The sequence below is a fragment of the Brachyistius frenatus genome, unplaced genomic scaffold (genome assembly GCF_029030835.1).
Source record: "Brachyistius frenatus isolate BFR_SWC_R1_liver_20210118 unplaced genomic scaffold, ASM2903083v1 Contig_123, whole genome shotgun sequence".
Taxonomy (NCBI): Eukaryota; Metazoa; Chordata; class Actinopteri; family Embiotocidae; genus Brachyistius; species Brachyistius frenatus.
This window is the reverse complement of record NW_027210722.1, coordinates 33365-51121: the sequence shown is the minus strand read 5'-3', so window position 1 is coordinate 51121 and position 17757 is coordinate 33365. Positions and strand designations below refer to the sequence as shown.

Sequence of the window (17757 nt, the reverse complement as noted above, 5' to 3'; positions counted from 1 at the left end):
GAGGAGGAGGAGGACATTCCACAACAGCAAAGAGCCGGGCGGCGCGAACATCCTGAGGAAACAACACTCACTTCCTGTCAAATTAAGCCGAGCCGACGGCTGCTCGGGGTGATAACCACCACCGCCGCTGGCTCACCGCTGAGTGGCCGAGGTAAAGCACCACCTTAGAGTCCGCTCCCGCCCACCACATACACACACACCACAACCAACACCACCACCACCACCACCCGTCAGCCAGCCTCAAGTCACAAGTGTGTTAACGTCCAGCAGACAGGATGGTCCTCCTTCTTGTCCTCGGCGCCACGCTCCTGTCCGCCTGTAAGACAACCGCACCGTTTTATCCCCTTTTAGCGACTCTCTGGATTTTATTTCCGTGGAGGTGGTTCATAGATTTGTCTCTAACCTGGTGCTTTACTTTCTTTTTTTCCTGCTTCCAAGACTTCCATCCAGGGAGCGAGGTGAACGCAGAGCGACGTGAGTATCATCTGAACCAAAAAATATAGACACCAGTTTTTTGGGGATTAGATTTAGTCTTCATATGTTTGGAAGGTCAAAAAGACACTGACTCATGTTGGGTTCAGTGGAAACAGTCCTGGTTTGTTATCGGAGCGCTCTGATCGCTGGTGGAAAAGTTGTGGGAGGAAGAGTTGGGAACATGTTGGTGAGCAGTGTCACACGCCTCCCTGCCCTCCGGAGCTGCTCGGTGACGGAGGGCGTGACTCAGAGCGGATCAGTCGTAGCAGAGATGGAGGTCGTCTCCGCAGGTCCGGGGATGGAGCCGGGACTTTATTTTTAGTGGCGTTGTTCGATTTTCTGGACAACTTAAAACTGTGAAATAGACACGCCGGTCCAGTACAGCGAAACGTGAGATAGCCACGCTTTGGGCTGTCCAGGCGTGAAAGTTACACGTTTTGAAAGAGCGCAACTTACACGCACGGTTTGTGAGACCAAGTACAAAGGAGATTATTTTTTTTTGGGCCGTATTCGGACACAGAGGGGGGTGAGGGGTTATCTTGCATGGCATTAGTCACAGACTGCAACACGGGACGATGAGGTTCGAATCCAGGAGGTGACCATATTGTGTTAGTTGTTTTTTTGTTTCCAAAAACTCAACCAGGTTCTTATTTTGTAACCCCGGCGACGTGTTTTAGACGGGTTGAAAGCACAGACGGTATAAAAGTGTTTGTAGCTTCCAGGGCCGAAAAATGAGCCACTGCAGAAGTGCCTTAAACTGCAATACCACCGAGTGCCACCAGAGGTCGGCTCCAAAAAGCCTCCGGCTCCATAGACTCCCATTCAACTTCTCTCATAAAATTCTAAGTTAATTTTTTTTTTTTTTTTTCAAGTTATCTCGGTGTTGTTGGCTAAAGTCGCTCCTTCTTATTCGTTTTCTGGAGGTCCATCTGAAAATAATCCCGTCATCAATTAGACAATAAGCTTCAAAAAGAGGTGTTTTTGGGGGCTTGTCTGTTTGATTGACAGACCTGTGGTGCAGTCAGGTTACAGCTATCGGTGGGCGGGACGTAGTATCATCCGCTTTCCAATCAGATCCGTCAGATCCACTTCACTGCTGGTTACCTCTTGATTAATACCTTATGAATCATCAGGAAGTAACATGAGTTCAAAGCCTTTCATTCATGATCAACAAGCCTGAACAACACATTCATAATTAAAGCATTAACTAAGGTGAGTACATCATCAGCGATTATGATTTTCTAAACATAATCATGATGAATTGGATAAAACAAACAATAAATCTGTGGAAAAATTCATCACCTAATTAATTCACGATTAAAATAGAAAATACTTGTAAATCACCTCAACCAACAACAAAAGAAAAATAGATTGTTTTTTTGTGTATATTACAAATAAATATATAAATATATATATTTTAAATGCAGAAACATTTGTAATAGCATATAAATGACAAGATGATATATAATAACATTATAAGTACTTTCACTTTTAACTCAAACTCATGTTTTCAATTGCAGCATTTTTACATTTTTCTACTGCTGATCGAACCGATAAATGATTTATCTCTTTAGGGGTCTCTTGTTTAAAAAAAAAAAAAAAAAAAGCAGTTGAAACAACTGCTTTAATCTTCACTAATGTGTCGTTCTCTAAATGTTTTTATATGTTAAATCTTAATCTGTAAAGTTGAGTTATATTACATATTTCTCTCTGCGGTACAAGTACAGAGTGGAAATCCTCAGGTTCGTCACATTAGTATTGGACCCGGCGTGTAACCTCCATGACTCATGCTGGTGTGTGCGGCGAGCCAGCAGCAGATCCCTGCCCTGATTTTGTTCTCATCAGCAGCCCTGCCAGGTCCCGCTGAACGATGCTGGGCGTGGACCAGACTCAGCAGCACCGCTCTTAAACAGTGATAGGTCCCCCGAGTGACCTGTTTGTCTAACAAAGTGCTTTTCCCCGCTGCCATCTCGGGCGTTTGTTTACTGCCCCACGACGGCGCTCTCTGAGTCACAGCAGCCGCCTGCCGTCTCCTCTTCTCCGCCATATGGACGCACCATCCAGCGGGGAGGCTTGACGTACGAGTGCAGATGCTCTCGGTCTCTCAAACTGTTGTCTTCTTTTCTTTCTTTTTTTTTTTTTTTGAAGTGCTCGACTCTCCAGGCTGCAGATGAGATGCAGGATCAGGCTTTTTTTTTTTCTTCTTCTTTTTTTTTTTTTTTTGCTGAAAATCAAATCCTGAGAGATCTGTGAGCGCGAACCCCTCCGTCTCCTGTTTGCACCCGTGAACCGCGTCACTGATTCCCCGGCTTTGAGTCTGGGTTCGGGTGTTCATCAGAGCGCTTCACATGTGGCCGTGTGAATGACGCACACATGTTCTAGCTGCAGCTGTAATTATTTCCACAGACAATGAGGCTGAATAATGAAAAGTGTCAGAAGAGAAAAAGCAGGAAAAGGAAATGATTCATTGATGAGATAGTAATAAAAGAATAAACAGGAAGTGAATGAGTGACCCACTGATATCCCACTGATATCAAACTTTTTAATGAGGTTTAATATAAATGTAGGCACCGGAAATTATAGATATAGTAAGTCATGCACCTCCGTAAAAAGATGCTCTTCCTCATCTACTGCGCCATTTTTATTGTTGTTTTTTTTAAAACACCAAATAACCACCAAAGGATTTCACACTCAACCGGCTCTTGTGTGACTCTCACATCCGGCCGGGATATTGTTACCAGCACGATTGAAATTCAGAGGTTAAACATCAACTTCCTGAGCAACGGGCTCGATTCGATGGCAGCAAAAAAAAAAAAGTTTCAGTGGCGGTCGTGTCAGATAAGTTAGAAAAATGACCGCTCAGAGGTGCTGATTTGAACGAGAAGTGATTCAACTCTGACCCAGAAACCTTCACGAGACAATCGGATGCAGGAGCGAAACCAGGAGGGAAAAGTGTTCGAACCTGCAACCAACTGTTATCCTGATTAATAATAATAAAAAATATATAGTACAATCATTTACTGTATTAGCTTAAGCACTTTTTAACATTTACAGTTTTCTTTTCTGTCCACCAATCAATGATAGCGATGACAAGTTTTGATTTAACAGACAGGTTCAACTCTGAACTCTTCTTCGTTCCCCTCCGACTCTATAGTGTCTTCTTACAGACATACACGAAGAAAAGTAGTATTAAATCCAACTCTCAGCAAGAAAGCTAATAAGTGTGAATCTCAAAATGTGACAAATATCATGAACCATAAAATGGACACGTCTTCAGTCGTCCCTAAAACGCAGTAAGCAAAGCTTTTTGAGAAATTATACCTGATCTCACTCTAACCTTTTCCTTGAAACATCATGCTTGGAATTCAAATTTCATACCAGACGTGAACAGGGAACAAATATTACACTTAATGGCAAAACTATTGACGGTGCATTTGGTGCAGGCCAAAAAGCGATCAGGGGCCCATGCAAGAAGTTCAGGGTGGGCTCTCTCACACACCCCCTACCAAATAATCACTATCTACACTCTGTACGATTTATGTATCTTTGTCTTTATTGAAATGTTCCAAAACTACATGTTTTATTATAAAGAAATAGACTAATACTTCTATCCCATCACTTAGACCTATTTAAATTTGGATGCTTTATCCTCAAAAGTTACTGAGGAAGAAGGCATGCTGGGAAATGCGAATCTTGCTTCCTTGACAACGTGACCATTTTTTGTCAAGGGTTCAACCGTCACTAAATGAGCAAGAAATTCGTATTAGCTAAATGTTTAGCTAAACGTGCATGCTTGGGTTTTGGGTGAGGGGACGGGCTTAAGAAAAATATCTGCACACGGCACCGATCGCAACTCGGTTACGCTACAGCTCGCACTGAACTCACAAAAAAGCCAAAATTATGATAAAGATGGTCGGAGGTCAAATGTAAACACACTTTGATTTATATTGTTTAATTCCACTCCCCAGTGTTCACGATCAGCGCCATCAACCTGTCCATCGAGCCCGGCACCAACGTGACTCGGGACACCAACGTGACCGTGAGGTGCCAGGCCATCGTCAGCAGCACGGGCCAGGAGGCGCTGGTTCGTGAGTACACGATATACAAGGACGGCAACGTAGTCTACACCAAGACCACCAGCTCCTCGGAGGACTTCCTGTACCCGCTGCCTGACGCCAGAGTGTCCAACAGCGGCAAATACAAGTGCAAGATAGACGTTCAAGGCACACTGATGACCAGCGAGGCTAAAAAACTCACAGTGAAAGGTGGGTGTGTCTTTACCGATGACTTCGGTGTTATCAGATGTGGTTTGGGAAGTTCAGGTCAATTAGAATGTTCAGATAAAGTCAGTCGGCTTTAGATTTTAAATTCGGGTACGGTTTCTGAAGGTCAGCGGAACGCATCTAAAAATGCATGAAATTTGAATGGATTCTGGTGGAGTAGCCTCTGAGAGTTTTACCTTCACACAATTAGCAATTTTTAGCTTTAATAATGAAACTAATACAGACATTAACCAAGAAACTACACGATGAGAATGATGCGTTTGGGTGCATCCGGAAGCGTTAAATCTGCAGCACATCTCTTAAATGTTGGATTTCCAGGCCTGTCGAACCCAGTTCTTCACCTCAACAACGGTGTGGTCACCGAAGGGGAGGAGGTGACGGTCAGGTGTACCGCGCCGGGCGAGACAGGCTCCATTTTCTTCTACTTCTACGATAACGCCAAAGAGATCCACGAGGAGCGCGTGAACTCCAACAAGGCGGAGGCCAAGCTTCGCTTCACCAGCGTCGGCATCCACAAAGTCCACTGTGCCTACACCGTCCTCGTAACGCCAGACTCCTTCAAGTCCGAGGCAAGCAACACAGTCACCGTTTCAGTCAAAGGTAAGTAGCATTTTGAAGATTCTTTGAACTTTTCCATGTATGGACCCACCTCAGGGTGACGTTTATTTTTGTCTCCTCAGAGCTCGCCATCACACCGGTGTTGGAGATCTCCCCTCAAAACAAGATCTTCGAAGGGGACCGTCTCGACATCCTGTGCACTGTCAGAAGCTCACTGCGCAACTCTGAAAATACCGAGCTGTACCTGACCCAGGGCACCAAACTCCTCAGCATTGGAATCACCAAAGTCAACCACAGCATGGTCGCACTGGCAAAGGGCCCCGGACTTATGTTCGAGTGCAGATTGAAAATCGGAAATGTTGTGAAAGAAACCACGAAGACCGTTTCAGTGACTGGTGAGTGGACGGAGGAAAAGATGAGCTGTTTTTCATCCTAAAAGTCTTGATGATTGTACGAGGGGCATCCAAAAAGTTCAGAGACTGTTCCTGTTGCGTGCGCATGAATCCGGGAGAAGAACATCTTTCCGCAGAGCTGTTCTCAGCTCCAGTTTCAGGTCCGTGGCGAAATCACAAATCTTCACGTACCAGCGGTCACAAAAACGTGTGGAACTCAGGCGCTGATGTTGATCAAGAGACTTCCTCATGACGCTTATAGCTTCCCTCTGTTGTGTCCATGTCACTGTGCTGCACTGCGTTCATGTGCAACGGGAACAGTCTCAGCACTTTTGGATCTGCCCTTGTAGCCATTAGCAATAATCTTATGGAGGCTACTATTTATCTAGAAACAGTAAAACCTGGACCTGTCACTGCTCTGAGAATCTTTCACTGCATTTTGTTTTTTTCGGCTCCATAATGTACACAATGAGCATTTACACCATTAATAAGTATCTTCGTACAGATAACCACTTGGTGTTTTTTGTACATCTTTCCGCAGAGCTGTTCTCAGTGCCCACTCTCACCATGTCTCCTGTCGAAGTCTTTCAAAAGGAACCAATGACGCTGACCTGCAAAAGTGAGAGCGTTGCCTCTGAAAGACTCAATAGGCAGGAAGTGACTTACACTCTGTATCCGTTTGGAAACCCGCCGATTTACATCAACGCAGGGGTGTTTTCTGGCAGGGCCCTGTCCAATGATTTCAACTATACCTGTTCAGCTAAAGCCAGGGAGATCGAGAAACACAGCGAGACCCTGACTGTTCGTCCTAAAGGTGAGCTCCTTACACGATGCTTCGTTCTTGTGTCATGATCCCTCGCACTCACAATGGTTATTATAACGACCTTGGTTTTTATATTTAATTTTTCTGTTTCCCCCCTCCCCCCCTCTCTAGTTTCTGTCTCCACTCCAAAGATCTCGGTTTACGGCAGGGCGGTCCTCGGGCAGCCCATCCAAATCCTCTGTCAGTCGGACACTGGCAGCCTGCCCATTAACTACACCCTGTGGAGGGATTACGAACAACTGACCACAATCATTGTCCAGGTTCGCTCTCAGAAAGCTCTCTTCACAGTCAACATCAACAAGCCAGAGGAAATAAACAAGTACATGTGTGAGGCGAGGAATGGTGACAAGGAAGTGCCGCCCAGTAAAAGACTCAATGCAACTGTCACAGGTAAATAAATATTCACAACCGAAAGCAAGAAAAATGAAAATGTCTGGGATCTTTTTAACACGACTTTTACCCACAATGTTATTTGGTTGCATAATTGATTAATGCAAAAAAAAAAGTCTCTCGCTATATTTGCACTTCACAAATTCATCTCAAAACAACACTTTTTTTTTTTTGCGAGAATTCCACTCTAACACATTTTAATATAACTTTGATTTAATGAAATAGTTTGAAATTTAGGGCAATCTCCTTATTTGTTTTTATTCCTGAGAGTTAGTTGAGTAGATTGATTCCACTGTCGTGTGTCTGACGAAATATTAGTCTATTATCGGCAACCAGTTAGCTTAGCTTAGCATAAAGACGTGAAACAGGGGGAAGCAGCTAGCGTGTTAACAAAGCCCTCCTACAACAATAAAACGTTCACAGTGTTAACTAATCTCACCTCGTTGCGTCTACGTTTTCCTCTCCCAGTGCCTCTGGCCCACCCGACTCTGACCGTCATCCCCGACCTACCAGAGATCTCTGAGGGAGATCATCTCTACCTCATATGTGGTGTGAAAGGCACACCCCCGGTCACCTTTAAGTGGTACCGCGTTGGAAGCAGACAGCCACTAAGTACCACCACCTCCGACAAGAACCACAAGGACTACCAGATCCAAGCGTTGTCCAAGGAGCACAGGGGCACGTACTACTGCGAGGCCATCAACCACGCCAACAACATCGTCCAAAGTGCAGAGGTCAAGATAGAGGGTGAGGCCGATGTGTATTTAATTAGAAGAACATAGCAAGCTTGCAGATTTGTGAGGCTGCACAAGGTTTCAAGCTAAATGATTTTTTTTTTTTGCATGCTAACAAGCTCAGTTCATAGATGTATTACAGGAACTGTATCTGTACTCAAAGACACTCAAAATAAACAATAAAAAGTTTTCTAGTTTTAAGGTTTGCTTTTTTTATTGTACTTGTGACTGTTTACCTCATAAACTTTATTTTGGGATAACGGTGCATAAATATAACTTTCAAAAAATCATAATGCAGTGATACAAGAGTAATAATGCCCCTTGTTGGCAGTTCGTAGTGTCCTGGCAACAATTTTACTAGCTTTTATAATGTTGGAGGGAATTTTGACATTGCAATACCACAAGTGGCCACTAGTACAAATAGGCTGCAAACGTTGGTGGTGGCTAAAGACAACTTTACATAAAAATGGAGGTAGTCTATGGATCAGAAAAGTGAAGCCAATGCAGAAGTGCCTCAAGGTGCAATACCACTGAGCGCCTCTCGGGGCTGACTCCAAAAAAACCTCTGGCTCCAATAGACTCCCATTCAAAAAGCATCAACTTCTCTCATGAAATACAAAGTCGCTAAATGTTTTCCACAAGTCATTGTGATGTCATTAGCTAAATTCCCTCCTTCTGATCAGTGTCCTGGTAGTCCTTCTGAAAATAATTCCAGCATTGATTAGATTTTAGGCCTCAAAGAGAGCTATGTTTGGAGGCTTGTCTGGTTTGATTGACAGGTCTGGGGTGTAATTAGGTTACCGATAAAGGTGGGCGGGACATAGTATTTCCAGGAAAGTTTATCATCTCAGTGTAGCACAAAATCCATACTGTATGTTCAGTTTGATTTTGCAAGTTAGCATCCAATCATTCTCTAATTAGCACTAAACGCAAAGAATAGCTAAGGGTGATGGAAATGTCGTTGGTTCCTCAGGTTAAATTTTGACTTGCTGATGGTACGAGATGAAAAGTAAAGGGTTTCCAACTGTGACAACAGTTCATCTGGACACAAACTTGAATCTGTACCAGATTTTGTGGCAGTTGAAAGCGTCCAACCGGCTGACCTACAGACATTTCCGTCCCGAGAGGCTAAGCTGCTTGTAAGGTCCGGAAATGTAAAGAAAACAGCCTTAATCAGGGAATTAAGGTTTGCAAAAAAACTAAAGCAGAAGTACAGTTTGTTTCGGTCTGATCTTCTCAACCTATTCTAATCTGTCCCTCCTGTTTTTGATTGTCCCTCCATTGTGTGTCTCCCTCTATAGTACGCATGGCGCTGTGGAAGAAAGCGTTGATCGGCGGGATGGTTCTGCTGGTGGTGGCGGTGCTGCTGTTGGTGGCGTGCGTGATGTACTTCAAATCCAAGAGAGGTAGACAGACCTACCGACCTCCAGCAACTCAGGCCTCTTATGTCTAACTACGTACGAAAAGCCAACCTTCCTCCACCTACTTCCCTCTGCTCCTCTCACTTCTCCTTTCTTATTGTAGGTAAAAGAGAAGCAGCTGCTGAATTGTCAGTGTGAGTTGGCCTAAGTACTTGTGTTCTTCCGAATGTTGACAGATATTGGAGGAGTCGGTGTTGAATCTAGTTGTATTAGCTGGCTTAGAAGGCTCACGGTCGACGATAGCGTTCGGTTTCTGTCATCGCTAGTCGTTAAAGAACTGTAATGGTTGTTTTGTGTGTTTGTACTGTTGAAACTGCACACGTGAAAAATAGAGCGAATTAACAACCATTGAACGTACATTTTTAAAGTTACTTCAATTCATCAACATCAGGACCATGGGACTAGAACTTGAGCAGAGAGCACCCAACAAGCTTTGTGCGAAATTTGGAAATTTACCAATGGAGACCACTGAAAAGCTTTAAAAACAATCTACAGCATTAAAGCAACAAGAGGCATCTCATTCTTTGTTCCAACAAGCTCTAACCAAATGATCAGGACTGGCGCCTTTTTGAACTTGCACTATTCGTCCTTTATAGATTTCTGAAATGATTCTTTTTCACTATGTTTTTTGGTCTCCATGATGCTTATCGAGTGAAATATTGGTGCAGTGGTTAGTCAGTCCCTCCAGGAAGTCTCAAGCAATCTCCTCAAAATTTGCGGGAGCTTACAATTTTGCAGAATTTCTGTGATTTTTCTGCAAAACATTTTGTCAACTGAAGCTCTGCTAAAAGTGTTATTACAACATAAAGTCATAAAACATAAACATAAAGCAAAACACAACTGACTTTATGAACAAAAATAACTCGTCATTTCCAACCAGCGAGGCTCCGCCCCCTCTCCTCTCACCATCAAAACAAACTGCTGCTAGCTAACCGGAACAACAGGAAGGGTAGTCTTTATCGGGTAGCGCTTAAAGAAATTTCATCGACTTGCATTTTTTTTTCCTTATTTCAGCATTTTAAAGCCAAAAAAACACACTTAAAACTCCACAAATTACATCACAATTTTGGAGAAAATCCAATACAAACTGAAAATGTTTTGATCGCAACATTTACAAAATAACTCCATGAATTCTTGGGGGGACTGGTTTCACTGGGACGGATGTAAACAACGCAAGTATAGACCAAACAACTACAACATGCAAAACCACCTGTACAGTTGTCTTAGCATTTATTACAATTTATTTTTGTTTAGATTTTTAGACAATGTTTGGTACTCCGTTGATTTCTCCTTGACTTCACTGTCGGCCAGGCTGACTTTATTTTCACCATTTCTCAGAAAGCCTTCGAGCCCTAAATCAGATGACTCTTTAACAGTGAATCTAACCCACGACACAGAGGTTTATAACGCGGCCACAGGTAGCCTGGTTTTACTCTTCTCCCATGTGTCACTAACAGGCCTCGTCAGGCGTCGTTATCCATCCCGTAATCCTCCGCCTGTTATAACATCAGCAGTCATAACACGTTTCCTGTCGTAGCCGCAGCGTCCGTAACTCACCCGAATGATCCATGTTTCTAATCGCGCATGCACGGGTCGTACGGACGTGAAACTACCTTTGTTTATGTAACATCTGTGTTGCTTTCCAGTTGTAGATATCCTGTTTAAGTTTGCATGCATGCACAATGTGTGTATGTTACTGTTTTTGCATGTTATTTGTCTGTGTGTGTGTGTGTGTGTTGTGTCGGAGTGGTGGGAAGTTGTTCGAGGTACAAGCTGAGCAGGAAGTTTGCTTTAAATAGTCAAAATCGCAGCTCATTGCACCGACTGACAAACTGAGTGCCCGTTATCGTCTCCTTCCAGGCGCAGCGGCGTTCTATGATGGCAAGGAGGGGAGAGCGACCAATGGGACGCGAGATAGCGTGGCGTCGCTACCTGCTGACATCAGCAACAGGAGCAGCTACAGTATCCCAGCCACAGTGTAGAGACAACCCCGCAGAGAGAGTGTGTGTTCGTGGGGAGGGGAATTATTAGAATTTTTTTTTTTTACTTACTTGCTCTCAAGGAAGTTTTTAGACTTTTGGACACGAGAACTCAAGAGACAGTAGTCCTGCTTTTTGATGCAGGATTTGGACACTTTCTTCTTCTCGGTCAAAAAGGATTGGCGTTTCTTTTTTTATGACGAGATATAAACCAGGACCCGCTGCTCCCTCTCCCCTCCTCCTGCAACACCAGATGGCCCTTTGATTTTATACGTAACATTACTGTCTTTGTTTCCTTGTTCGCACCCAAGTCTTGTGTGATTGCATGCACTGAATTTGCTGTATTTGCGCTGTTTGTCTAATGTGCATGTTTAAAAGTCGGCCTGGTCGTTTGGTTTGTATATACATTTTATAACTATCACAGGAAATGTGTGTATATATTGTTGGTTCATCCCTTGACTGATTTTGGAATAGAGACTTTACTAGAATAAAGACATTGGTTTTATTTAGAGGCGTGTCAAGTACCTTTCATTCATTTCACCTCAGGTTGAAGAAGTCGGCGCACTCATCCTAAAAGACAACATAACACGAAGTCGACTCTTTCCCTAAAAAGGAACGAACACCAGATATTTCCTTGAAAAGTTGAAACAATAGAATCTGCGAGAAGCTTCCTATGTTGGCAGCGGTGGCAGTGGGGTGGGTGGGACCTATTTTGTTTCAGGCCGGGCGAGTCTGAATGCATGCAGCAGGTGGAGGAAATTAATCACATGAGCCTCGGTCGAGCTGTGTGCGAGATTGCATTACCAACTGGGAAGTTGTTTTTGCCAGAGCAGTCGTCGCTGAGTTAACAACCTATTGTTCACCGGGCAGTGGGAAGATTTTCTCTGTGAACCAGATGACGACTTAAAATCCGCTTCTTTGTTGCTGGTTTTGTGTTGTTTTTTTTGGAACGATAAAATTTCCCTCAGTGGGCCGAGATGAAGGGATGTGCACCAAAAACGCTTCTACGACATGAATACTAGATTTTTTTTGATGATGTAGAGACACAAAAGAAATAGTTTCACATTTTGGGAAATTCCCTTATTCGCTTGCTCGATGAAAAGACATAACTGTCAAGTAAGCCTATAAAGCTCGCTCAGGAAACGCTTTGCTTGGCTTGGCTTTGCTGCCATTAGATTTTCTTAGCTTCGTAAAGCTTAGCCAGCCAGCGTGTGCCTCTCATGGGTATTCCTTACATCCTGCACTATTTCCTGGTTAACTGACTCTCTGGTACACTTCTTTTTTTTTTTTGATTGTTTGGTTGTTGTTTTTGTTTTATAAATGGCACAAACAAGATGCTAATGAGCCAAATTTTGAAGTGCTGGTTGTCATTTTCTTTTCGCCTTCGGACAGATCCGTGTTAGGTTCTTCTCTCCAGCGAGGCTAATCGGTTCCTGGCTGAAGCGTCGTGTTTAACAGAGAGATTCAGGAGCGGTGGAGCTTAAACGTTTAGCGAAGGCGTGACTAATACTTCCCAAAATGCGAAACTATTCCTCAAGTATCACACAAACACACATCAGCGTCATCAGGTGGATATTCTCACCTGTGGCTCTGTAATGTGTGATTTTATTGCTAGTTAAGGTATGTTTCTTTATTCTAATTGGTGCAGAATTTTCACAACTTAGTTAAAAGGTTTGATTTGATTTGATATGATTTCAGCCGCCCTCTTTTGATCTGATATCTGTCCGTCTGTGTTTTGCAGTGAGGGTGAACAGAGCTGCAGTCAGCGTGTGGAGCGAACGAAAACCTGAAGCAGGTGAGCTGGTATTTGTAGGTTAATAATACCCTTAAAATGTGAATTTTCAAAATTAAAAACCTATTATTGTACTTGTTATTGTAGCTTGAATGGTTTAACAGTTTCTTCAGTAAGAAAAAAAAAAAAAAATGTGTTTCGATGCAGCCAATGAAGAGGAGAGCAGCGTGGTGTCCAACGAGCCTGATGTGGAGTACACAGAGGTGGTGCATCCCCGGTCAGCGGATCCTGCAAGAGGTTAACAGTTCACACTCACACACACAAAAGCATGATGTTTTGACCACTCACTCCTTCTTTTCCAAACCCATTCGGTAAAACCGTATTTCCCTGCGTCTCCCACATTCCTTTATGGTTGATAAGACAGGACAACACTTCCTGGGAGAGGCCTAATTACCCCATAATTAATACAGCTCCAGGTTGCTGTAACCGCAGGGATCACTGCTGGGATTTCCAGAGCCATTGCAGACCCTATAAACAGGAAGGGTTGAGCTAATTGCCCCGCTGCGTTCTGATACTGAACGGCCCCGTTTTCTTCACGGTCTTGTGCTCGAGGTCCTGTTGAGCTGCCAGCATGTGACACAACCTGCCTATTTTGAGGTTTCTGTTGAAGGCAGATCAAACAGACAGTATCTACTCTAGTTTGTCTTTTGATGTTCAAGCAGGCTAATGTGTTGATTTTTTTTTTTTTTTTTACAGTTCCACTGAGAAAAGGAACGGACACGGTGTACAGCGAGCTCCAAAACTCTCCCCAGGGTGAGTTGATGGATATTTTACACTAACAATGGATGTATGTGTAACCACTGAAGTGACCGATAGTTGGAAAACTCAGAGAGTTATCACCCAACTCTTCATTTCCCGACAGCTCTGCAGAGCACGTTATCGTCTTTCAGGTCCCGGTTTTGGTTTCTGGCCCACAGATTTTGTGTTCGCCCAGTTGCATAGATTAAAGAAATGCCGACTGGTTAAAAAGCTATACTTCACCCCGCTCTCAAAGCCGTGGCGTCAGAAAAATACTTAGAAGGTGCCCTTTGGGTGCTCAAGTATATGTAAAAGGTAGTTTATACACCACGATGAAGCTGGTTGAAGATGGTCATATGACCAAGTACAAAGAGGGGAGGTTGGTGGTGGTTGGATGGAACAAACCCAGGACTTTCATCCAGGAGGGCGATGTTTAAGTCCATCAAAAAGCAAAAGTCAAGTCGAACCCAAGTAACCCAAGCCGCTAGCTGGTTAGCATGCTAATCGCTCTTGACCTCAACACTGCTCTTTCTTTGCATTCTGTGAATAATTATGTTTTATAGAAAATATCTTGCATATTGCTCTTTTATGAGTTTGCTAAACTTAGCTCAATGCTGGACCTAAGCAGTCAGGACCAGCTCCTAGTGGATGATAAGGTTGCTTTGAGTCTACTGGACGTATAAATAGACAACTGTGAGCAGCCATGTGACCTTGGATCTCCTCCTTTACTACAAGCTGATGGTATCAGAGACAATTTAAATTTGACCACATATCATTTCCGAGATGAAAACGTGTCAATGGGAAGACAGTTTACCCAGGCTCAACCGTGACCATATCCTGTAGCTGCTGGCGGGAACTTCCTGTTATCACAACAGCAGCCAGACGCTGGACCTCTATCGAGGAGGCCGTCGGAGTCCGAATGTTTCCTGTTCAACGGTAACAAAAGAATCCCGACTTGCTGAGAGACGCATCTGCAAGAGTGAGAGGGGATATTGTAAATATTGATCCAGATGACAGAGACATAACTTAGTGGCTGAAACAAAGGCCTCTGCAGGGCAGGATGAAGTGAGTCAGCAAGGTCAGCCTCGTCGTCACAGCTGCCAAATGATTAACAAATACCTTCGAGTTTCAGCCAATGAGAGAGCAGGACACACCAAGACAACACCCATTTGACCAGTGATGCTTTTTCCTACAGGTGCTGATGACCGTCATGACTATGTGAGTAATTATCTGCTCAATCACACTTAAATTCAAACGTCTTTGCTGGGATGTTTTCCTCATCTTTTATTATTGTCATCATCATACGTCTTTTTCTTGCTTGTCTATAATTAAATATTAAATAAAGTATTTTTTGTATCTACAATTACACAGATGTTCCCAAAATCCTGCTGCAGTGCATACAACTCTTGTGTGGCTAAACTGGTTTGAAAAGTGTCAAATAAAACGTTCGAATATAAGATTTAACGAATAAAATCCAGTGTTTCCCTTCGATTTAGACTTATATTTTTCTTCCGCATTAACTTGATCGGTCTAGTCATCTCACTTTTATTCAGTAACTGATGTAATGCCCGTGACTCCTCGTGTTGCCGCCCGGTCACGGCTACCCTCTGCAGGCCGGTGATCCAGACCGAGAGGGAAACGGCCGTCAAAGTTTCCAGAAAAGAACAAAGGCGTTTGGGCCGGAGCTTCCTTCCCTATCGGCCGTTCAGATCAGCGTTGCGCTCCAGTCAAATTACCTCAGAGCACATCTCCACACTGTCTCCCAGTGAGCCTAAATCACAGCCGCTGGTGACTCCACTGTTTGTCCATACATGGAGCTCACGGCAGCCAAAAAGAGGAATTTAAAATAATAAACTAAGGATGTGACATCAGGGTCTAAGAGTGGCTGATTCTTTCATCAGGGCATCTTCCTGATGACAGATTACGAGGTTTGGACTGACTGAGTTTGTCTGCATCTCCGGAAGCTGTTGTTCATTAGGAGTTTGTGTTGTGAAAAGAAAAAGCTTATTCTTGGAGTCTCTTATTAGATTTCGCACCATTAAAAATGCAGATTACCACGTTGGTTATTTGGGAGATGGATGAAAGCACAGCTTTAAATCAGATCTGAGCTCATGTAGGGGGGGAATTATGTCGTGTACATTTTACCAGGAGCACAAACAAAAGCTTTTTTTTTTTTTTTTTTTTAACCTTATTTGGGATTTTGAGATGATTTTAAATATCAGAATCTATCTGTTTTTCAGCGTTTGTGTGTTTAACGATCAGGCGGTGCTTTGTGTGTCCGCAGGGTTCAGTCGAGTACGCTGAGCTCAACGGTGAACAACCTGAGATCAGTCAGAACCATCCAGAGGTCAGCAGCTACCAGGACCTGCCGGTGCCGGTGGATTAGTGCTCGGTGCCGTTTCCTCTCACTTCCTTTCATCCCTTCCCAAGAGCCAATTACTTAATTAATAAATTCATTGGTTGTCAAGCAGTGAAATACCTGACTGCTGAATTAGCTGTAAATATTTTTCACCCTAATAAAGGTATGCCACATATCATCACTGTCTTTGGGGCTGTGATTTGCAGATGATTTACAGATATAAAGAAGAGTGATGAGCACAAAATATTAGTAACAAGAATAGAAACAAACAGGAAAGATGGAAAACAACCAGACTGCCTGCAGGTAATTAAATTAAGATTAAATCAAAAGAACAAACGTATAAACAAATATACCATTAGACAGTGGATTTATTGTGTGCAGGTGTACTCAACTGAGCACAACCTCATTTATTTTTATCCATTTATTTGCACACGGACTACTTAGGTCGTCATTTTCCACCTCTTTGTTTGGTCTTAACTGTGTTGATTTGATTCTCTGATTTTATGTAAATCTAAAGTTCTGTGCAAAAGTCAAAGCCCATTTGCAGATAAGTTGCTCCAGAGGCCGCTCTGATTGATAAGAAACTAAACATCTAATGTGCTAAAAATATTTTACAATACTTCGTCATCACTATGATACATTACGTAAGGTATACTGTATATTTAGGCCCGATAACAGCAATGCATCGTGGACAACGTCCTCAGTTGCAGTGTATAGTGCCATCGGCACAGCTAAATGCACCAGTCTGTACCATTATTTAAACAAGTGGTCACTTTATTAGGTACACCACAGGGTAATCCAATAGCTCAGCCATAATTTACATCGACAAAGAAAATTAAAGATCAGTGTTCACAGAAGTATTCACTAAACTATTCTCACTTGGAAATAAATGAAACAGGCAGATATATAGATTTGTGCACAAATATGAGCTTCATGTCTCAAAATCAAACATGAAAAAAATAGCTTTCATGTGCTTTAGTCACATATTTTATGAATCCTGTATCCGCTGTTATAATGCAGTGGAATCCTTGGATTTACCACCAGGGGGCGACAATGCATCAGTAATCTGCAGCCATAACTCTTCTTCCTCTCTCCTCTCAGTCTGTTTGCTGTTGACAGTCGGGTCCATCTTGTGGTAGAACATTTGAGTTACAGGATGTTGGATCAAACCAGTAAAAAGTGGCAAAAATTACAATGTTCAGTTAGTAAACATTAATCCCAATGTCTAAAGAAAATATGATGCTAAAGTAAAACCAGGGAAAAAAATTATTTGCACAAAAGTGACTTATATAACATGTGATTTTTACAGTTATATAACTCACTTTTGTGCAAATAATTTTTTTCCCCTGATCTTATAACCCACAAAAAGCTATTATTTTATTATCATGACTTTTATATATATATATATTTATTTTTATTTTATTTTTTTTCCAGTGTAGCTGTTTGTTTTCTCCATTTTATTTTTTCTTATTCAAGAGTCTGTGGAAGTTTAGTTTTAATTTATTTCAGTTTGCTAAGGAAAAATGTTACTATCACCAGTGTGTATGTAGATGAGTCTTTATTTTGTGTTTTAAGTGTTGTATTAAGATATTCTGGGAACACAACTTGATGGATATTATGATTTATCTCTGTGGATTTTCTAGTGATGAACAGCAGGAGGTTCAGCGTTTCAGTGAACCAGAAGGACGTAAAGAGCAGAGATGAAACCTTCCCGTTCATATGAATGAGTGCATCGGGACGTTCAGTAATAAGCAGGCTGGATTCGGAGCAGGAGGACAGATGAATGAAAGATGAGCCGCTCCGTTCTGATGAAG

General features: G+C 42.7%; 1 protein-coding gene across 7 annotated transcripts; it reads left to right on the top strand.

Moving 5' to 3' along the window:
• On the top strand, positions 1 to 16121 carry pecam1b (platelet and endothelial cell adhesion molecule 1b). 7 transcript variants are annotated; one of them, XM_069713897.1, is made up of 16 exons: positions 1 to 318; positions 439 to 474; positions 4443 to 4739; positions 5076 to 5357; positions 5438 to 5710; positions 6249 to 6521; positions 6642 to 6920; positions 7389 to 7667; positions 8956 to 9060; positions 9179 to 9209; positions 10414 to 10493; positions 12796 to 12849; positions 12994 to 13083; positions 13543 to 13599; positions 14780 to 14802; positions 15869 to 16121. In XM_069713897.1, exons 1-16 carry the CDS (start codon positions 276 to 278, stop codon positions 15968 to 15970), a joined length of 2304 nt encoding a protein of 767 aa, XP_069569998.1. In that variant the 5' UTR covers positions 1 to 275; the 3' UTR covers positions 15971 to 16121. The 7 variants fall into 7 exon arrangements, with proteins under 7 accessions (XP_069569998.1, XP_069569993.1, XP_069569995.1 ...); XM_069713892.1 differs by lacking the exons at positions 9179 to 9209; positions 10414 to 10493; positions 14780 to 14802; positions 15869 to 16121 and having other exon boundaries at positions 3 to 318; positions 13543 to 14757; XM_069713894.1 differs by lacking the exons at positions 10414 to 10493; positions 13543 to 13599; positions 14780 to 14802; positions 15869 to 16121 and having other exon boundaries at positions 3 to 318; positions 12994 to 13078.
• The last annotated feature ends 1636 nt before the right edge of the window (positions 16122 to 17757 follow it).

Bases quoted from the DNA above. Each gene is read 5' to 3' on its own strand.
- pecam1b (XM_069713897.1), top strand. From the start codon at position 276: ATGGTCCTCCTTCTTGTCCTCGGCGCCACGCTCCTGTCCGCCT. The intron at 6,522-6,641 runs GTGAGCTCCTTA...CCCCCTCTCTAG, and splicing joins CCTGACTGTTCGTCCTAAAG to TTTCTGTCTCCACTCCAAAG. The intron at 13,600-14,779 runs GTGAGTTGATGG...TTTTTCCTACAG, and splicing joins GCTCCAAAACTCTCCCCAGG to GTGCTGATGACCGTCATGAC.